Source organism: Vidua macroura, chromosome 5 (assembly GCF_024509145.1).
Source record: "Vidua macroura isolate BioBank_ID:100142 chromosome 5, ASM2450914v1, whole genome shotgun sequence".
Taxonomy (NCBI): Eukaryota; Metazoa; Chordata; class Aves; order Passeriformes; family Viduidae; genus Vidua; species Vidua macroura.
The window spans coordinates 42,499,399-42,518,831 of record NC_071575.1 but is presented as its reverse complement, the minus strand read 5'-3'; the positions used below and the strand labels follow the sequence as shown (position 1 = coordinate 42,518,831).

General features: G+C 35.3%; 1 protein-coding gene across 1 annotated transcript in view; it reads left to right on the top strand.

Moving 5' to 3' along the window:
• SLC16A7 (solute carrier family 16 member 7) overlaps positions 1 to 19,433 on the top strand; it is an 81,036-nt gene that overhangs the window by 28,552 nt on the left and 33,051 nt on the right. The window contains exon 2 of the mRNA XM_053977552.1: positions 18,393 to 18,635. Coding sequence (XP_053833527.1) covers positions 18,422 to 18,635 — 214 coding nt within the window. The 5' untranslated portion in view covers positions 18,393 to 18,421. The remainder of the gene's footprint in view (positions 1 to 18,392; positions 18,636 to 19,433) is intronic.

Here is a 19,433-nt window from a genome sequence, read left to right as displayed (position 1 = left end):
AAAAGCTCTGGTCATGAGACTAAAAGGTGACCTTGTATGCTGTGATGCCAAATCTCAGCTGAGGCCTCCTGAGAGATCCTTGAGTTGCGAGCACAAATACTAAAATATTGGAGAAATAAGAGACTGTTTAAATAAGATCAGTGTGATGAAGAAATTAAGCCTTCAAAAAATGTTATGTATGCAATGCTAATCCCTCAGAATTCTTTCCTGTTTTGTTCATGGCAAATTTTTTTCTCTTTTATGGGTAAATTCTACTTTGGTACAGAAGAATGCTAATCTGCTCCTCCTTTTCTATGTGTGTCTTTTAAGGAAGGACTTGCTCGTGCTGCAAGATGCAAACAGGCAATAGCTTGATTAGTGCTGAATATGTGGACTTTGCATGTATAGTTTCAGCTAAGTGATGTGTAGCACCAAAGCTACACATCACTTTGTTTTCAACTTTTCCAGTAAATCAGTGGATTTCAGGATGAATACTGGATTTTTTTTATAGATTGCTTCTTTCATTTGCAATAAATAAAAAGAAAAGATTCTTCCTACATTTTTATTCCAGATTTTCAAAATCAAGATTTTTCCAGTAGAATGACATGAATATTGGATTTCCACTTGGCCCACTGAAGATCGAATCTGTTGTATTCAGAATAATCAAGAGTATATATTTCTTTGCCTAGGAAAAATAATGGGGGATGAACTGCAGAGGGACTGTTGCTAGCATACAGTCAACAAATTAACACTGCTACTAGGCTTCATTTACTTGCAATTAAAAATATGATTGGCATTGAAATTGCCAAAATTGTACTGAAGACAAAGGGGAATATTTTTTCAAAAACTGGAGTATTAGCTTTAATCTGCAATGGTTTCACATATCAGTAAAACTTCTTATCTGAAATGTTGGCTTTAATGATTTTTTGTCTCTTTTTCAGCTAAAACCAGACTTGTTCACCCTGCAAAGTAAATGCATCTATAAATCTTGAATGAGTGTACTAAACCAAAAGACAAAGTTGCATTAAAAAAATGGGAGATTTATGAATTTTTTTTTTGGTGGGGGGAGGAAGTTTGCATATTTTTTGTAGATTTTATTTTCATTTTCATTTTATCTAATTTCATTTTGCAAAAGAGAAAAGTTTCTGAAATAATCTTTTCCCCATTGAGGTAAGGTTATTTGTATAAACAAAGCACTGATGGTTTTTCATGAACAAGGGAAAATAAATACATTACAAAAAATGTGAAATTTGGGATTCCCCACTAACACCCTCATCTTGGAAAGTTTTCTGCAGAATCCATTTTTTTTTTTTATGTTGCTCTTGATTGTTCAAGAGAAACTTCATGGTCTCACAGTATTCTGAACACATAGATTCCCCTTCCTACCTGCAGACAGCCTGCCTACTGTTTTTTAATTGTTGACACCACTCTGGTGGCAATGCCACAGTGATAAATGCTTTAAAAATGCAGATAGGTTAAGTAAGTTGTGACAGTGATCTGTGCAAAAGGCAGCTTCAAAGGGCAAAAGTAATTCAGTGTTAGAGACCTTTCGTTGAGTAGAATACATAGGCTCCCACTTAAAACTGAATGAGCAAAGAAGAAGCTGATAGACAATATATTAATGGCAGAACAAAGATAACAACACCAATAATATATATATATATATATATTTATATACACACACACACACACACATATATATAGAGAGAGAGAGGGACTTAAGGTGTGAGGTTTTCATAGATGGAGGAAATGGGCTGGTTTGCTGTTTGCATTGGAGACATGTTTGACCAGATCATCATCATCCTATGTCTAGCTTGGTCAGAAATGCCCCAGCTTTTATTATGCTGGATGTTTTTCTCCCATTTGGTATATTAAGTAAAAAACACGAGGTAATTTTTTAGGTCTGAACTGTTCTAGATTTTAGAGATTATGTGTTAAATAGTGTGCCAAACTGTTGGTTTTGTTAAGTGACACAGGTAGTTCCTTTTTTAGGCACTTGGACAATAATTAGGATATTTCTTAATGTTTAAGTTCTCTTTCTATGTAAGAAAATTCTAGCCAACATCTTTTTCCCTTTCAGGAGAGAATTTTAATTCTGAGACTATTCAGGAGGATATTGTCAGTTGATCTTGATAAAATTGTTCTATTTTGAAGAAAATGCTCTCATGTTCCTTGGCTGCTAAAAATACAAGTACTAACAAAATGTACTCTGAGCAGGAGAAATTGCCACTTTGGAGGTGGATATGTAGACTTTAAGTTATCCTGAAGTGACTGTCTTTCCTCCACAGGCATTAGACAACCGTTATCAACAACCAGTTTGCAAAGGTCTTGAGACTAAATGTTTTGTTTGAAATACAAATGGATATATGCACATTATGAAGCTCTTTGTGGAACTGAGAGATGAAAGTCTTGCCTAAAAATACTAGAAAAGATGGATGCAGAATGACAGAATGGGTCCAGGTCACCAGAAACCCAAGTCATTGCCTTGATTGGAAGACTGTGCTTATATGTCAGGCATATAATTAAAAGTTTTCAGGTGTGTACTTAATATTACTGGTACTCACAAGTACAGATAATGAAAAATTCCTCATTAAGATAAAAGAATAAATAGAGTGGAATCTATGAGAAAGCAAACATTTTCAAAAAAGAAGGAATCAAATGTGTCAATCAACTTTATACAAACCAATCAACTCATACTGGAGTGGAAATATGTTACAAAAAGAAAGAGCTGATATATAATTTCAAAGACTTAGTACATCTCTCTGCTCTTTGTTTCCTGTGCTAAGTACATTAGGCTATTTATAAAATAAACGTTGTAATTCAGAAAGGTGACATATTTTCCACTTCCAGCTCTTCAGCATGGATATCCAGATAAAACAAAAATCTGTAACTAATTATTATATTTAAATTTACCTATATGCACATACTTCTGTGAAGTGTAATATTCTGGAATGGAGATAATAATTCTATTTTGGAAATGCTCTGTTAATAAAATACATCTTTTCTTTGTGATTGATAGGGATAAAGACTCCATCTCAAATTGTTAGGGAGCCATTTTATGTCAGTCCCATGATGCAAATATGCCCTAGAGCCATCTTTGCTGTGCTTAAATAAGCACTTTATTTCAAGTGCTTTATTGGCAATTGCCTATGATTTTGTAGTTATTTGGCAGCACATGGCAGGGTGATAGTGCGTTATTTCACATCAGGGCAGGTATGTAGGATATATTAAAGTTAATAAACCATCACTTTGCTCTGTTAACAGACAAAAAAAATTATTGAAGTAAGGTGTAGGTGTGCATAGGTTAATCACAAAGACTTTTACATATATTGGGAATGTGAACTATATAATGGTAAGTTATTTTTTCTTATGTGATTATGAGGGAGGCCTAAGTACAACCTTTTTGTTTAGCTTATGTCAGCATCATTACTATTGCTAAGTAATTTTCTTAATTTTGAGTGATTTTTGATATTATATAATCATTATTGACACAAGCTATTGTCCTGTTTTGCTGTCTTAGGTTTATAGAGAAAGATACTCTTTGTAAAGATTTTCTTTCAAACTGTGTTAACATGTAAATATGTTTTTATTATAATCACCAAATAAAAAAGACACTAAATAATTTCACAGTATCTGCATTAACATATTTTCCAATGAACTCTGGAAGCATTCCTCATGCAGAAGCCAAAATACAGTGAATTTCAGTGAATGCTATAAAAGTGTTGCAGAGGGTGAACATGAGTGACTCAAGGCTCAGAAAGTGGACTTTTCCAAAACTTACTTAGAAGCAACACATAGCAATGAAAAATGGAGATAGATGTAGTATATTCTTCCTGAAGATTTTTTTTTTTTTTTGATATTTTAAGAAATCAGGATGAACTGGAGCATTCATAAAAGAGAAAAATATATTGGGTGATTCTGCCACTGGTCTGAAATACATCTGCTTAGCACTAAGTAATGAGTAATCACTCAGTCTTAACCTTGAATCTACTGAAGTCTTGCTTTAGCTTTACATGTGCTTTTTGTCCGACATGCCTTAAAGGAGGTGCTTTGTTTTATGTATTTTTTCCTGAATCACAGAAGGCATGCAATTTTATATGACACAAGTGCTCATTTGTTTGGTTTTGTATTTATGTTTTCTTACAGTGCTGCTAGTCACAGTTTTGGTCAAGTAGTCTTATTAAGAGCTATATTGGAGCTCTGGGTTTGGCTTTTCTAATAGTACAAATTCAGTATAACAGTATAAATATCCTATGTGCAAAGTTTCAATCTATTAATTTTATATCTAAGAACAATTCAATTATTAGAGTACCTGTTCTGTTTTAAAAAAGGTTTTATCTTTGTTTATGTGGGACAGCCTTCCAGATCAAAATTAATTGTCAAATCCAAATGAAGTTCGAGGGAGCTTTTTGTTTTTAAAATTCAGTGAGCACTCATACTTTATTTTGCAGGAGGTAGATACATAAACATGAACTTGCTAGAAACCACCACTTACCTGCATGTTCAAATGTGGGGTGTGAAAAGTATCAAAAGTACTTAAAAGTTTGCCATCATTCAAAATCAATTTTTTGCGTTACATGTTACTGCTTTTCTGCTCTGTTATTTTACTGATGTGTAAGGGATGGAATCCCCATTCTGTCTTTTCTAGAAATATGAATGAAGAAGTCTGTATTAGAAAACATTTTATTCACTTACATTCAGAATTTGTATGTACATAATTTTTTCATTTCTATTTTTTTTCCTTTTAATGGTTGTAAAAAAATTTGTGACCTGGCATATGAAAAAGATAGTCTTATTTAGGCCTGGTGCTAGAAAAAGGTTATGCTTTTGTTTTGATTGGTGGAAATTAAATAGTACTTTGTGTTAATGCACCATTTAAAATATTCTCAGCTGTCATGGGTAATAATAATAGCTATTTTTTTATGTATATGTATTCAAGACTTCAGCTAACCCTACACAGCAGGTTTGGGTCTGATGCACAACAGATAGAAGCCAAAGCCAATTGAAAGACTCAAATAGCCAGAGCCAGATAATGTCTCATGTGCTCCCACCTCAAAATCCTGTTTTGTTTTGCAGAGGAGTTATAGCTTTACTCACATTTTGAAGATGAAAACAACACTCTTTACTTCATCTTTTTGCTCTCTGATACTTGCTCTGGAAATCTGAACAGGTACATTCTATTATTGTCCTTTTTATCTTCTAAAAATTCACAATTTATCAGTGCTGCATCTTTAACAGTCATGTTTATTATGCAGGGGCCAATCACACTTTTTCCTACAAAAGACAAATAAAAAAACTCTGTGCATTGAAATGTCATTCTATAGGTACTATCATCTACATACTTTGTACCATTTCCTGATATACACAGGCACAAACATCCAACTTAAATATGTTTTTCCATCATATGCTTCTTTCATCATGTAAAGGGTGCAATAAATGCACGTGACATTTTACAGACATGGTTTTTGATTCAGTAAGTTATACTAGGGAAAAAGGAAAGAAACAACCAATGCTTTTTCTATACATAAAAGCCATAAAGATTTATTTGGAGCTCATTAGGGCAGAGTTTGTTTTAACCAATTTTTTTTTTTTAATATTAACATTTTGTTGACTGATGAATCTCACAATGCTTAGCTTCAAGGGAAGAAAAGAAAAAGGACAAACCCAAATTCCATGTTTAATATTCAAATTGCAAAATATAATGAAAATTAAATAATAATGCTAGGATTGAATAGAAAATAGATTTTATGCTTGAATCAGATTACAAGAACAACTTCCCCTCAGGAACACCTTACAGTGTATCTAGTAATATTTTGAGAAGTAAGAGAAATATTGAAAAGTGTGTTTGGAGAAGAATCTGCAGAGAAACAAAATCGTAATTGAACCCAGTCATCCCAGGACGTGATTGCTGTTTCATCTGCAGCTATTGACTGAGAAAGGATCTAGCTAAATAAAGCTTGAATGGAGTTCAAATCCATTTACTCCCCTTTGAACTCAGTCAGGCTGTATGTGAAAGGTTATGTATAGGAAGTGTATGCATAGTCTATGCATACCTATGCATAAGTAGATAATAGTTTAAGACTTCAGTGAAAATAATTACAAGAGGCATCTTTGAAGTCTTTAGAAAAACACACAAACTCCAGAGCTGTTTTGTACAAAAAGAAGAATATTACAGTCTTGAAGACTGCAAGTGGTCTTCAGGAGACTATAATGCTCAGGCTCTGAATCCCAGCATTGTATTGTTTTTCAAGGAAAAACCTCGAGATTTACACAACTCCACTACCACTTCTTTGTCTTGTTATCAAGACAAAATGAATATGTGTGTGGAGTGTGCTGTACATGTTCCTATGTGTTACAAACAATTTTGCATATAGAAAGTTTGTCTAAACTCTTATGAGTATATGGGCCTACAGCAGAGTTCATGAACAACCAAATGTGTATATATATCTACTTTTTACAAGGAAAAACACAGCTCAGTGTTTTGTGTCCAAACTGATAAAACTTATGTCCTGAAGGGGACAACAGACTCATTTCTTAGATTGATGTGCTTGTTGCCCTACACTGGATATGGTTTACTCTTGATTTAATAAGCTTCCGGGTAAATATGACTTAACTAGTCCCTTCTGTGAATATTTTTCATATGCCCTTTTGCTAATTGCAAGGATGCAAATACCACAGAGATCTTTATATTTCTTGTCTCATTTGCTACATATTTTTGTAAACTCTACTACTGTTTCTATGTAGCTATTATAGTTAAATTTTGAGTATCTAAATTCTATTGTTCTAGATTCTCAAAAATGAGAATAAGGAGTATTATGTTATCTCAGTTTGCAGAAAAATAATCTGAAGTGTAAAGCTTTGTGTTGATGCAGAAATTTAAAAGCTGATGCTCATGAGTTTGTTTACATAGGTATGGCATTGGCAAAGAGGAGTTATGTAGAGTAGAGCACTTCGGTATGTAGGAAAAGTTTCACATTTAAGAGTCCAGCAGAACTCAACAAAAATGAATCTTGTAGTGGATTTATCAGGTTGCTTTTGAGCAATGAAGCAGTGCTACCCCATATTCTCTGTCAAGCAACATGAGACATTTGCCAGCAAAAACACAGCTAATGCATGAGCAAGTTCATATCCGTAACTAACAGGCTGTTGCACCTCAGGGCTTTTGCTTTCAGGTCTACCTTTTGTGTCTGCAACCCAGGCAGTGACCTATGGATTGCCCATAGTAAGAAAAAGAGTTCTTCTTGCCTTAACATTTGAAAGGAGCACTTTCATACCAGGCTGAGATAGCTAGTAAGTTCTGGTCAAAACGCTTATAATTCTAGAAAGCTTTTGTTTCTCATTGTAAATGAAATGGAAATATTATCTTAAGTCCATAGTGCTGGGATAAAATGGAAAATCTATAATAGGAGATTCAAATATGGAAAATATGACCAAAAATTGGGAAAAAATTGATTTCTAGATTCTTCAGAAATTCTTGATGTCAGCATGAGAAGGGAGGGTTTTCAGAAAGATCTAACACTTCTCACAAATCCTTCAGTGGTTGGTCATCTCCTTGAGTGTATTGACAAAGCACCAAACAACTTCTCAGTGCCACTGTGCCAGAGGAGAACCATGGGCTTCATGCGTATATTCTGGGTATTTTATGAGGAGTTAGTAAGTGTCAGAGTAAAAAAGTTACAAATGATACATGTATAAACAATATGATTTACATAAAACCCTTCATAAATTGTAAAGCTTGCTGAAAATCGGCTGAAGATTGTTCTTGCTGTCGCATTGTAGAACTGTTCTCTAAGAGGTACAGCAATATGTTGTACTCTTTGGATGTTGTATACTTTCTGTGTTAGGAAAAAGTGTCCTCTGTAATAATCAAGAGAGGTTTTTTGATCTCCCCATGCTCAGTTTCTTACAATGGGTGGAGGAGTACGTGTCAGAATTTGATTAAACCATCTTGGTCTTTAAAGTTGTTTTGTATATATACCAGCAGGTCATCTCATTAACACTTGGACAAAGTACACAGTAAGTTTGTAATTAAACATCCTCTTCCTTCCCACGGAAATCAAATACAATCACAAATTCTTCCTTCCCTGTATTTGTTTATGTTAGACCATTGCCACTGCCTAAATTATGTTAGTTTTGGTGCATACTTCAAATGAATTTTTTATCATTTTGTTCCAGACTGGACAAATAAACATCATACATGTACTTATTTTATGTAGCACCATGCCATGATACTTAAACAGAGCTAAGTTCCCTCAATGGGATACTGAGCTAACACAGCTCTTCTATTTCTACTAGCCATGTTTAGTCATCAAGAGATAACAAGTGTGTAGTAAGTACAACACTATTCCATATGAATGTATGCCTCTCCATTTGTTTAGCTGTTTGCTCAAAGTTGTGGGTTATTAAATAGGAATAGACGACTTTCTTTTATGATCTCTTATCAGCATAAATATCAGCATAAGAAAGACAGAAAGTTGAGTGGGCTGGACATAGCTGTTTACTTTAATGATAGGTGGTTAGAGAAGTTAAATTCCCCTGTGCAGTCCTCAAGGTGCAATTAGCATCTGATTTCTGCACTTAATAAATGGCAAGTGCATCTGCAGGGATGGTCCCTGGTTGGTCCCAAGCATAAGCACCATGTTAGTATACCTGACATTATACTGTGTGATTATGTGTTTGCCAAGAACTGGAAACTGTTGGAGAGGGGAGCAGAACTTGATGTCACATTTTGCTTTTTCAGAGCCATGGCTACCACTGGTCATGAGATGAAAATTAACGAAAATTAGTGCCTCTGATTTGAAAAAAAACTTTGGTTAGATGTCTCTGTGAGAATAATGTTGACATTCTGTAATTCTTCCACTTTGTTTTGCAAAGTCACATTGATTTAGTTCTAAAACTGCTTTTTTTTTTTTTTTAATGCATTAAAAAATCATCTCTTCTAAATTCCATAAGTGGGAAAAAATCTTTCTTTCTTTCTTTCTTTCTTTCTTTCTTTCTTTCTTTCTTTCTTTCTTTCTTTCTTTCTTTCTTTCTTTCTTTCTTTCTTTCTTTCTTTCTTTCTTTCTTTCTTTCTTTCTTTCTTTCTTTCTTTCTTTCTTTCTTTCTTTCTTTCTTTCTTTCTTTCTTTCTTTCTTTCTTTCTTTCTTTCTTTCTTTCTTTCTTTCTTTCTTTCTTTCTTTCTTTCTTTCTTTCTTTCTTTCTTTCTCTCTCTCTCTCTCTCTCTCTCTCTCTCTTTCTCTCTCTCTTTCTCCCTTTCTTTCTCCCTTTCTTTCTCCCTTTCTTTCTCCCTTTCTTTCTCCCTTTCTCTCTCCCTTTCTCTCTCCCTTTCTCTCTCCCTTTCTCTCTCTCTTTCTCTCTTTCTCTCTTTCGTTTTATTTCAGACAAATAGGTGGCTTACTTCCTCTACTCTCTCACAGTCTTACTTCTCTACTCTCTATAACTTTTAAAATCTATATTAATTAAATGGCTTCTTATGTACTACCTAAGTTCTAGGGAGGTTTTCATACTGGATATGCAGAATTGCCTAAGTTTTCCTGTTTTTTTCAACATGCAGTGGACCCCAAGTAATTTCTTTTAAATGTCTTTTCCTCATTTGGTAGTTCTGCCCTTTTCCTTCCTGCCTTATTTACTTCTTTCTCTATAAAGTATGTAGTATAACTGTAGCTTTGCTAAAAGGTGGTTTATAATTCATTAGCTTTCCCAGTTCACACTTCTAAAAGACTATGTCATCAGAAGCATTCCAAAGTTTGTCCATTTTATTAGTAATAGAGAAAAAAATCTTAAACTAGTAACAATTTCCACATTGGCAGGAATAAATGAAATGTGAACCCTGTATAAACTTCTGCAGTCTGGAGTTCTGGAGTTGTTTTCCAGCCTTGGCCTGCTATATATTCCCTGTCATATGCTCTTAGGAACAGAATCCAGATCAGTTTACTTCCTATTACATAATCTGAGTACTTGTCACTGAGACTTAAACATTAGTAACTATTTCCACCCATGAGAGTCATGTGTTGCACAAGGATAGAAGAAAAATATTTTCCCAGTATGTGAGAGATGATTCTTTTGGGCTGGGATTTAAATGAGTGGTAGGACATATACAAAAAATACACTGGGCCATAATACTGGAGCAGAGAAGATAGCCAAGACAGTTGGATTCTGATCTCAAGAGCCAACAGTAACTTTCATAAAGTTTACAAAAATTAATATCAGCAGAATTTCAATTGGAATCTATTGCATCTTCCTAATGTCAGATCTTCAGCTCATAGATGTATGTGAATATTATCTTCAGCAATAAATGAATTAAATATTGCCACTTCCAAATAATGTTTATGTAAAAAGATACAAATTTAGATTTTGAAAATATTAATTAGTGGTGCAGCCTAAGAATAGGCTAGCTTTTCCCGTAATATTTCCTGCATATTTTTTCCTACAGTTTAGTATTGAAAGAATGGTATTAAATTGAATATCTGTTATTATTGATAATGGAAAATCTGCTGCTTTCAAAAGATTATTCTATTTATTTTTCAAGCAATGTTCAACAGCTGTGCAGATAACTCCATTAACACTGACTTAAAACCTTAGTTCTTCCATTTATAAGATACTACAATTGCATGAATCTATAGTTCCCCACTTCCAAACATCAGAATTCTTCAAATACATATCAAACAAACAGCTCCAGATTTACATGACTTCTGTTATTCTGGCAAGTCTTCTTTTTAAAACATTTATTCAATGTGAGTTTTAGAGAAGATGAGTGTGCTGATGTAGCTGAAAGGCTAATGTTACCAATATTGTTCAATATTGGTCTAAAAAGAGTTAAAATATCAAGCATTTGTAAGCTGTCAAGCTGGTAACCACCATACTTAAATATGAGGGAGTAGTGTTAGAATTTAGGAGATGATGTGAGTTAGAAATTAATTATTAAGTTTATCAATAGTCTTGCAGTGTAGGGAGCTAGGACTGACTTTTAAAGGGTTTAGCTGAGCTTATTAAATAAAACTAGTTCTTTAATGGCAGAAGAAAGTTTTGGGTTGGGTTTTTTTGAAAAGTTTATTCATTTGGTGGGTTTTTTTCAGGTCTGCAGAATTTTTCATCAACTTCAGTCAAATTATTGTTAAATCTGATTAATTCTTCAGACTGAATCACTGGCATTTTCAATTTAGTCATCAACAGTTCATTTCAGTGCACTTCAATTTGGGCAGAGTGACAACCTCTTTAGGTTAGATATTCTATTGACTGTCTTTTCTAAGTAATTAAAACAGAATTGCAATCACTTTGGTTGGAATTCATTTCACCTAACTCTATTCATGTAGGTGTTTAGTCATCTAGAGTAAGCCAGTCATATAGGTTTCCCTTAAAAACAGTAAAAAAAGGTAAGAACAGAAGACATGATGAATGGAAATCCTACTCATGACTATGACTGTGAATACAGATAATGGATTCCCAGGAGAATGTGGTAGTACAACATATGAAGTTTAAAATAAAAAACAAATAAAAAACAAAACCCAGCAACAAAAATCAAATGAATTATAAGTACTGCATTACTATTAGTTTTGACAGATTATGTTAGTCATCTTACTACTGACTTAGCAATGCTCCCAATCTGATTTCAATGATTTAATAACTTCAATATATTTACGATATGATTTTCTCAGATGGAGGCTCCAGCACTGTAAAAACCTCACTTTTGTTACTGACCTAGTAATAACTTTTGGCCATAGTGCAAATGGAATTTAATTACACTAACAGCATAATTTATATGTGTTTGCTTTTTATAGGGCAGTATCTTTCAGGACTCACTTCTGTGTCAGTAATCCTATTTTGAGTCTTCTAAGAGGGAGAAAGGAATTCCATGGTGTGCCTTTATTCTTGGTCAAACTGAATTTGACCTTCAAATGCACTCTGCACTGGTGTGGCCTCAGCTTGATTATTGTGTGCAGCTTTGGTCACCACAATATAAAAAAGACATTAAACTATTAGAGCGTATCCAGAGGAGGGTAACAAAGATGGTGAAGGGCCTTGAGGGGATGATGTATGAGGAGTGGCTGAGGTCACCTGGTCTATTCAGCCTGGAGAAGACAAGGCTGAGGGGAGACCTTTGTGCTCTACAACTTCCTCTTGAGGAAAAGGAGGGGCAGACACTGATCTCTTCTCTGTGGCGACCAGTGACAGACAGGGGGAAGGCCCTGAAGTTGTGTCAGGGGAACTTTAGGTTGAATATTAGAAAATGGTTCTTCACCCAGAGGGTGGTTGGGCACTGGAACAGGCTCCCCGGGGAAGTAGTCACAGCACCAACATGGCAGAGTTCAAGAAGTATTTGCACAAAAATCTCAGGTGCATGGTGTGACTCTTGGGGTGTCCTGTGCAGAGGTAAGAGTTGGACTTGATGATCTTTGTGGGTCCTTTCCAACTCAGCCCATTCTCTGATTCTGTGAATATTCCCACAGCCATCAGGAGTTCAGATCTGCAATTATCATAGTATAGCTTAGCAAAGAGTTTTTGCTGTAACATCCAGTTATCTGCCCAGTTGAGGCTGTTCTAAGAATCAGTCCATTGAAATACTAGACCCTAAGAAGAAAGAAAGTTATGGGGATTTCTCATTTAATTTTATCTTACAGCATGAGCCTTTTCCCTCTTTTCTGCTTCCCTCCATGGAGCCTGACTCTGCCAACCTCCTAGACAGCTGGAACAATTATTTGCATATGTCTGCCTTGGATGTGGGAGGGGCTCTCATATTCCCACACTGCTTCAAGCACTTGTTTTGTTACTGCTTCAATGGGATGACAAGTACGCCACAATACTGATTCTGTACTGCAAATTATTACGTATTTGTTTCATAGATACAAATACTTATGACTAGTTCCTTCATCTGCTCTTCAAGAAAAAACAAAATGTTTTGTTTCTCAATAAGCTAGTGATTTAGACTTAAAATACCTGTGGATGTATTTTTAAGAAAGAAGTGAAATAGTATTTAAGTAACAATGGTGATTTTGGGATTATTTTTGCTTAGACTTTTAGCAAGAGTAGCAAACTCTAATGTTAGCCCTATAAATACAATTTAATGTAATATATTATATGTAAGTTATTTTATTGTCACATAGAAGTCTGGAAAGCATTTACAGACATGACCCTTAGATTCAAGTCTGTAGGAGAAACTTTACAAAACCCAACATCTTTCTGAAATGCTTTCTAGCCTGGGCACATTTTTAGTAGTCTTGGTCTCACACAGGGCGTATTTGTCCTAAAGATTAAACCCTAGTGGAAAAAAGGCAGTGAATTCCGACTCTGAGTGCATCTTTCATCTATCTGGGTTTTATTTATCACTTAGTCTCTGAACACAGACAAAATGGAGACTGATTTCCCATTACAGAATAATTAGCCTGTTCTTTAAAGCTGGGAACCAGAGCTCCTTAGGAGCTACTTTGCATCCAGATCTGAGTAGTTAGAACTAAAAGCAGAGAACAGACTCTGTTGCTACCTTGCAGTCTTTGCACATGTTCCCTTTCTCGAGAAAAAAAAAAAAAAAAAAAAAAAAAAAAAAAAAAAAAAAAAAAAAAAAAAATAGCAAGTAGGAGAAAAGCCTTCTCACAAAACTAACAAGATATGTTTTTCTTCAAAGGCTCAAAATTATTCCCAGGATTATGACAATAACTTATAGAAGTTGGTGAGGCAATACCATTTGATGAGATGGTACCTGCTATTCTGCCATCCTGCTTAGAACTCATTAAAGAGGGGTAAATGAAAATTGAAAAACTTACAGCATTTAAGCAAGGATCTTTGATAAGGGTATAATTCTTATTTAACTGATTATGTTCTAATGCTACTACAAAGTAATTTACTTCAAATACAGCAGTGTCATTAACACGTGTTATGAGTAAGTTAGAGCAGCAGACTATTCAAACCTATAAAACAAACATTGTACCCCACCTGAGTTCCTAGCTCTAGTATTAAGCAGTACAAATAATCTGCATTGGCTACTTAATGAGATTCTAAAATACACACATATTTAAAAATCTCAATCATAACTCATGTTTTATTTGGACATTGGTCTGTATGCCAGCTCTGACACTGATCTTAGGACAAGAGACTTAGGTCACTCAGTCTGTTATCACATTTGTTTCCCATGTCTAAAAGTGGATTGTATTTCTCAGTCACCTCTCAGGGATGTTATAAGACTGATTTTGCTCAAGTTTGCAAAGTTTTTCACAATTCTTGGCTTACTGTCTGGAACTGGAGGGCAGTACACAAGTGCGAAGTATTTCTACTATCCTAACAGCAGCTGGGGACAGATTTTTCACATGCCAGTTCTTATACTCTGGGACATGTGACTGCTGAGTCAAGTGGTGATGGGGCACATTGAGGACAGGGCAGACAAAATGCAAGCAGGAAAACAAACAGTTACTCTAACTTTGCAGAAAGACAAAACTAAAACTCCCAGTAAAATCAGAGTCCTAGTAAACAAGAGAACAATATAAACCCTTCTCAGAAGGGTCTTTGACAAGCTGTTGTATTGATAGCTTTCTGGCAGCTGGCAACTGCAGAGTATTAATGAAGCATTGGTGGGCATATGAGCACTTTGAACAGGTTGATTATAACTGACTGAAGTCTACAATGCATGGTATCAACATACATTATTTGTTTGTAGCATTTGCTCTTAGTTTGACTTTTTGCTTGCTTGCTACTTGTTCTCCTTTTTTCTTTCTCCCTTTTTTCTTTCCTTTCACATCTATCCTTTTTCTCTTCCTCCCCCTTCCTTTTTTTTCTTTCTCTCTTTTATTCACTAGTTCTCATATGCCTAGTTAAGTTCAAATGTGATGAAAACTGCAATAAAAATGTTGCATATTAGATGTTATAAAAGTGTCCTCCTCTTGTTTCTTTCCTATTATTTGGTAGCAGATACATGGAGCTCCTATTACAGTAAACTGTGTTCTTGTTCACTGCTTACATAAATGGGATTTATATAGGGGAAGTAGAAAGAATTTAGGAGAAAATCCTTGTGCACATCTGACTCAGGGTATGTAAAGGCTGAGGAATCTCTGTGTGTTTGACAGTGAGAAGTGAGATTGATGGCTTCACTCAGGACCCACTCCAGTCACTATTCCCCTCCTGCTTCAGGCAGTGTTCCTCGCCCACTGCTTGCCTATAAAGGCATAGGTACGGGCAGTGCTTTCTTGCTAGCCTTAAGCACATGATGGAATTCATATGACTGACTAAAAACACTGGTGGTGCTCTTTATTTACTCAAGTGCTGTTTCTTTTTTTCTTATTTTGTTCTGGTACTGTGTCCTTCATGTGAACATCATCACACATACTTGTTTTTATGATTTCTACCATATTTCTTTTTATTTTTCACAGCCCATAACCTATAAGAGTTCTGAAAAGACATTTTGATTATTACTGCTTCATTCCTTCATCTTTTGCTTCTTCCTTTATCAACATTTGTGTCTACTAATGTAAAATCCTGGGGGTTTTTGGTTGCTGATGGATTTTGCACTTGTCATAATACTACCTATATTACTCAAATCTTACCAGTTAGGCTTAGGTTAGAGCTGGGTATATTAATGGGTTAGATTTCTTTAGGAGGGATTCAGTTTCAGGGATTGCGGCAGGACATTAAGTGCAGATTTTACAGGAGAATACTGCTTTAGGTCCTGAGCATGTATGGAATATTTGAGATGTTGGATTTAATGTTTGTGAGAAAATGAGCACTTATTTTCACAAGCATATATTTGTTATTTTTTTCCTCTTCACCTTTTATTGACTGGAGCTAATATTGGCCATGATGATCATACAGGAATATCAGGGAAGCTATTCTTAGCTCTACTTCATGGAGTAAACTGGAGGTGTGAGATACTGTGATCCAGGCTCTTCTTTGTGACAGCATTACATTATGCCCACTGCAGGTTGGCAGACAGGACCATGCAGTGGCCTTTGCACCAATTTGCCTCTAGGCTAAGGCACAGGAGCAGCCAATGCCCCTTTGCTTGACTCCTTAATGCTCCTGTAATTTACTGTGAAGCTTTTAAAGGGAGGAAAGCACTAAACCCTCAGAGCCTGTTCTTCTACCCTAAAAGGGTGGATATAGTGGGATCTCTCCAAACTATTAGTGACATTCAGGAACCTTCAGCATTTTTTTAACCAATGTGGTGGCTGTGATTTTTCAAAGTGCTTTTATATTATTTTTAGGAAAAGGAGTGCTTCCTCACTAAATTGATAAGCCCCTTCCATTTTTATGAAGAGCAATGTGTTGATGTTTTTTGCCATTACAAAAATTTATAATAGCGATAGAAGTGTTGTCATGTGAATATTAAATATGAAAACAAATATGTTCAAGCCTTTGAAGTGTAAGAAAACAATAGTTAACCTTTTTTCATGAAACAACCAAAAGTTTTCTCAGATGAGCAGAACAACAGCTTTTCTGGGATAGACAGCAAACTCTCATTCTTTACTTCCACTTAACTCACAGAAATACAATTCTGCTTTTTATGGCAAATTTGAGATTTTATGCTCTTGAACCTGCAGTTGATATTTTTTTTTTTTTTGTGCTCTAAGTTATAGTGGGCTTACTGAGATACTTTTCCTTCTAATGGATCTTTATTAGCAAAAAGAAAGTAGTACTTAACAGTGTTGAGAAAGTTAAGTCTCAGCAACCAGAATTGTTTCTGTTTGTCCAACTTGTTCTAGTGGCAGGCCCAGGTTTTTCTCTCTGAGTTTTCTCAGTGAACTAACATTAAACTGAGACTGGGATAAGCAGAAACAAAGTACATACCAGAGGTTCTTTCTGGACATGCATAGAAAAAGATATATATGCTCTGTGTACAGAGCAATAGATACCTATTGCTGCCAGTAGGAAATCTCAGCTATATGGTAGAGAAGCCAAACTACCTGGGCTTTTAAAATTTTACCTAAAAGCCAGATGTTTTAGTCATTGATTTAGCTTCCCCCAGAGGTGTGGCAGCTACATGAGATGGCAGCTGATGTCTACAGTCAGTTCAGTGAACTGGACAATCAAAAGTATGCTGGGTTTCAGTCACAGGGCTAGCCTAGTAATAGGTAATCTTAAAAACAATATTTTGCTTGTTTTGTGCCATATATTGCATGCACTGCTACATGGCATTTACCCTAAAAGTACTCCAGGCACTATCCCAAGAGGTAAGTATAAGCTGACACAGTTGGTTTTTTTTAGTTTTTGTTAAGGTAATCATCTCACTCCCACTGCTAATGCAGTTTACTGTGAGAAATTGGAATGTGCTGTAAGTGGCACAGAAGAAATCGTGTAGAGGCTTGCTGGTAATAAGCATAACAGCAACCTACTCACTGTTATCATCCACAGTTTTCAAAACTAGTATGGCAGGAGACCAATCAAGAGTTATAAGTTGCCTAAATACCCAAGAAAGAAACAGGGAGGAAAGAAGAATTTGCAGTTCATACTGTATGTGTAGGCTGGATTTCACAGAAAAAACCACAGTGGACTCCAGTTCAGTGTTTAATAATAAAGAGATTTGTTAGTGGAAAAAATCTCAGAAATACAAAATGGATTTTCACTGCTACATAATTTCTAAAAAAGGTAATGCAGAATGTAAAAAAAGTAAGGTTTTAGATATCAGGAAGATACTAGCAATATGGAATTTATCTCAGTCCTTAGAAGTTTTGTGTGGATTTGAGCTGCCCGATGTGTTGGCTATACCTCTTAGAACCTCTGTAAGGTATTGTTGTGGTGGCAGCTCTTATGATCAATTCTAAATTATAGAAGAGCTATGGAAAGCTTCCTGTTGTCTTCTAATATGTGGAAACAGCAAAATTAGTACCATCAAGTTCCACCTTGTTCCTGCAAGTAATATCAGCATCAAAATATCAAAATCTAAGAGTAAAATATGGAATTTTGATATTGTGTATTTATTTTATGGATACACAGGGAATTTTAAATCCCTGCTTAGATCTCTGCTTTTCAGATGTTCGCAATTTGTTCCTCTCTGTTGTTGATGATAATTTTGCTGCAGTACCAATAAATCTCATTAACACTTCTTTATAGTGTTTAGGTATAATTTAGGTGTAACTTTTTCTCATTGTTTCTTCTCCATATTGTAGATGGTAGAGCTGCATAATTTAATCCACATAAACTAGTCACTTTGCAGTAAGTAACTAATTGCAAATGCAACTTCAGTGACTGAGATGAGTGATTTTTAACATTTGCCACATATTTACTAGGCTATTGGAAACATTCTTGCCACAAGTGTTTTTGCAGAACAGCTTTTGCTTCTAAAAACCACAGTTCTGTGGTCCCATGAAGGCTGGAGATTGATCTTTCCTCCAAGTGTTTTTTATGTTCCTTGCAGATGACTATTGAATAATGGAGTTTGATATGGAAGAAAGGAACAAGAAAATTGACAATCTGTTTCTTTCCTTGTGTTTCAGTCTAGTTGGAGAAGAGACAGAGACCAAAAATGCCACCTGCAACAGGAGCACCAGATTACCCACCTCCTGATGGAGGCTGGGGATGGGTTGTGGTCTTCGGGGCTTTTATCTCCATTGGATTTTCCTATGCCTTCCCCAAAGCCATCACAGTGTTCTTCAAAGAAATACAAGAGATCTTCCACACATCATATAGTGAGATAGCTTGGATATCATCGATAATGTTGGCTGTCATGTATGCAGGAGGTAAGACATTCCTGAAATCAGTAAATAGCTTTGCTTGGTTGTTTTTTTTCATATGGTCTTAAAGCATTTATTCCCCTTAGGGCCTTTTCTTTGTTCCTCTACCTAACATTTAGGTGATTTCGATAAAAAAAGATTTTGCAATCTTTCCCTAAATTCACAATTTTTTGAGAGTATAATTTCCTAACAAATCAATGCCCAAATAATTTCTGCTGGGTCTAGGGGTAAATTTGGTCAGTTTCCATTGCCTTGGTGAGATTTCTCAGTACATCGAATGATGAAGCTTAATCACAGAAAATTATTACAGCAGTGAGGGTTCATTCATGAGACACAGGTATTCCTCTGTAGACAGGGGGTTTATATCTGGTCCTTATTTGTCCTAAAAGTGATGTTTCAAACATGCCATCTGTATGACAGCTAAGATGCAGACAATCTTATTCTTGAGACTGAAGAGTGAACATAAATTCTCTGATACCTTTTTTCTTGTAAGCAAGCAAATAAAAACAAGACAGTTGTAAAAGGATTTTAAAGTATAAAGCTATGTTTAAGAGCTAAGTGTCAAATCTGCTTTGACAGGCTTTGTGTCTATCAACCCCAAAGACTAACTTGTTAAATTCTGCATGGTTTCTTCATTTCTTCAGAATTTTTTTCTCCTTTAACTGTTAGTGAGAGCTAGCTGCTGCTTAGGCAAAACACTTAGACAGTTCAAAGGTGTGAATTCAGGCAACATATCTGGTATTACCCTTTCTTTTAATGTTAAGAGGTCACCACCTGGAGCAACTGACTATTTGCACTGATGGA